General features: G+C 43.2%; 1 protein-coding gene across 2 annotated transcripts in view; it reads left to right on the forward strand.

Annotated features, from left to right (window-relative positions):
- LOC143294684 (serine/threonine-protein kinase Sgk2-like) overlaps positions 1 to 2,500 on the forward strand; it is a 72,454-nt gene that overhangs the window by 38,541 nt on the left and 31,413 nt on the right. The window contains exon 1 of one of the 2 annotated variants that reach the window (XM_076606072.1): positions 1 to 61. This exon is cut by the window's left edge and continues 722 nt beyond it. The exons of the other annotated variant lie outside the window; for it this stretch is intronic. Coding sequence (XP_076462187.1) covers positions 1 to 61 — 61 coding nt within the window. The remainder of the gene's footprint in view (positions 62 to 2,500) is intronic. 2 annotated transcript variants of the gene reach the window in all.

Below are 2,500 nucleotides of genomic sequence, written 5' to 3' on the forward strand. Positions count from 1 at the left end.
GTGGTGGTGGTGAGGAGGGTAGCGAGGGCGATGATGAGGATGCTGACGCGAACAATAATTGGTGAGAGTTTCTTTTAGCGTGTGTGTGTGTGTGTGTGTGTGTGTGTGTGTGTGTGTGCTCGAGAGCGCACGTTGAATGTGCGTGTTTGTGAATGTACCTACACACAGCCACACCGGTCTTATCCCAGACGTCACCCCCACTCTCTCTCTCTCTCTCTTTCTCTCACACGATCACACGCACACACACACACACACACACACACACACACACACACACACACACACATACTGACACGAGCGTGCAGATTGAGAGAGGGATTTTTTTTTTCAATCAAAGGGAGGAGAGTGGGGAAGGAATGAGAAATGGTGGGTCGGGGAAGGAGTGAGGATCGATATTCTGTCCATGAGGCGCAATTTTTGTGGATCGTATTAACACTAAATAATTAACAAGAGCACACGCTTAAAAAACAACATAAAAAAACCCCAGTGGTGATGGCACTGAACTGGTCTTCTGACAGGAATTTGAAAGTCAGCCTCTTTTTTTATTATTTTTTTTTATTTCTTTGCTTTTTTTTCCCCCTCCACCCCCCCCCCCCCCCTCGTCACACCTTCCCCTCTCCTCCGCCACTACCCCACCCCTCTCCATCACCCATCCTTTTACTACACAGTCCCCCCCCCCCCCCCCTACCTTGTCTCCACCTCTCCCCATTCACCCCCAAACCCACCGCCCCTCAGACACACACAACCACACAATAGCTTCCTCTTCATCTCCTCCTTCTTTGTTCGTGGGCTGCAACTCCCACGTTCACTCGTGTGTACACGAGTGGGCTTTTACGTGTATGACCGTTGTTTACCCCGCCATGTAGGCAGCCATACTCCGTTTTCGGGGGTATACAGTAGCGAAGTTGACCCACCACAAAAGATAATAGTTACCTGTCCAGTTAGCTGACATTGACTCAACAAAGTGTTTGCACATGTAAAGTGGTCGACAATCAATTGCATGAGACGGCAGCTTTTTAAGAGCCGAACATGGATATAATTCTTTATATATATATATATATATATATATATATATATATATATATATATATATATATATATATCAAATCATATATATATATATATATATAAAGATTTGATTTTTTTATATTTTTTTTATAGTAAATTAAAAACTATAAGTATAAAATAAAATAAAGGAGGGGGAGGCGGCGACGTAGAGTTTTGTTTTGGCAAATCAAAAAAGGCGATTTCCAGCTGGTTGTATTTCTTTAAAAGGAACACGAAAAGAACAAGGATCTCTTGTCTTTGCCCCCATATCTTTCTATCTCTGTCTCTGCTAAATTCTCTTTTTCTATCTCTGTATTTCTGTCTCTCTATATATCTGTCTTCCACCTCTGCCCCCATCCCCGCTCTCTCCTTCTCTCAGTCTCTGTTACTCTGTCTCTCTCTCTGTTTCTCTGTCCCTGTCTTTGTATTTCTGTCTGTATAGCTCTCTCTCTCTCTCTCTCTCTCTCTCTCTCTCTCTCTCTCTCTCTCTCTCTCTCTCTCCCCCCCCCCTCCCCTCCCCCCCCCCGTCCTTCTCTCTCTCTTTCTTTGGACAACGCGATATAGATAATGCTTTATTATTGTTATCGTTAACACCACCACCATGATCAATACTATCATCGTCATCATTTCTACTACTACTACTACTACTACTACTACTACTACTACTGCTGCTGCTACTGCTACGGAGTAGTAGCCCGATGGTGACGTACTTTTCAGTCTCGTTTGATGTGGATTGGTTCATATTGGCTATGGAGTCCAAGTTTGGATCTGCATAGGAGTCCGCAGTGAGGGCAGAGACACTGCCCGGCTCTTTGGGCGTTGTATTCTTCTTTTTGATATTGTCTTCTTCTTCTTCTTCTTCTTCTTCTTCTTCTTCTTCTTCTTCTTCTCCTTCTTCTTCTTCTCCTTCTTCTTCTTCTTCTTCTCCTTCTTCTTCTTCTCCTTCTTCTTCTTCTTCTTCTTCTTCTCCTTCTTCTTCTTCTCCTTCTTCTTCTTCTTCTTCTTCTTCTTCTTCTTCTTCTTCTTCTTCTTCTCCTCCTCCTCCTCCTCCTCCTCCTCCTCCTCCTTTTTACAGATTACAGATTACACAATACTTTAATATCTCAACAAGAGAAATTCATTTGTGGTGTAAAACACATGAACAATTCACGAAAATCACGGTCATTCTTGTTGTTGTTGTTGTTGTTGTTGTTGTTGTTGTTGTTGTTGTTGTTGTTGTTGTTGTTCTTCTTCTTCTTCTTCTTCTTCTTCTTCTTCTTCTTCTTCTTCTTCTTCTTCTTCTTCTCTGTGAAGAGTCATTATGGGCGCCGTACAGAAGAGATGTTCACCAGATTCCTCCACGTCTGTCGGCTGTGCGAGTCAAAGCGTGGGTCTCTGCAAACTGGTTTTGCTTTTCGTTCTACAGTGTTGTCGGTCTGCCGATTTCAGTAAGGACCAAAGGATCTTGTCACAT

The sequence above is a fragment of the Babylonia areolata genome, chromosome 20 (genome assembly GCF_041734735.1).
Source record: "Babylonia areolata isolate BAREFJ2019XMU chromosome 20, ASM4173473v1, whole genome shotgun sequence".
In the NCBI taxonomy this organism is placed as follows: domain Eukaryota; kingdom Metazoa; phylum Mollusca; class Gastropoda; order Neogastropoda; family Buccinidae; genus Babylonia; species Babylonia areolata.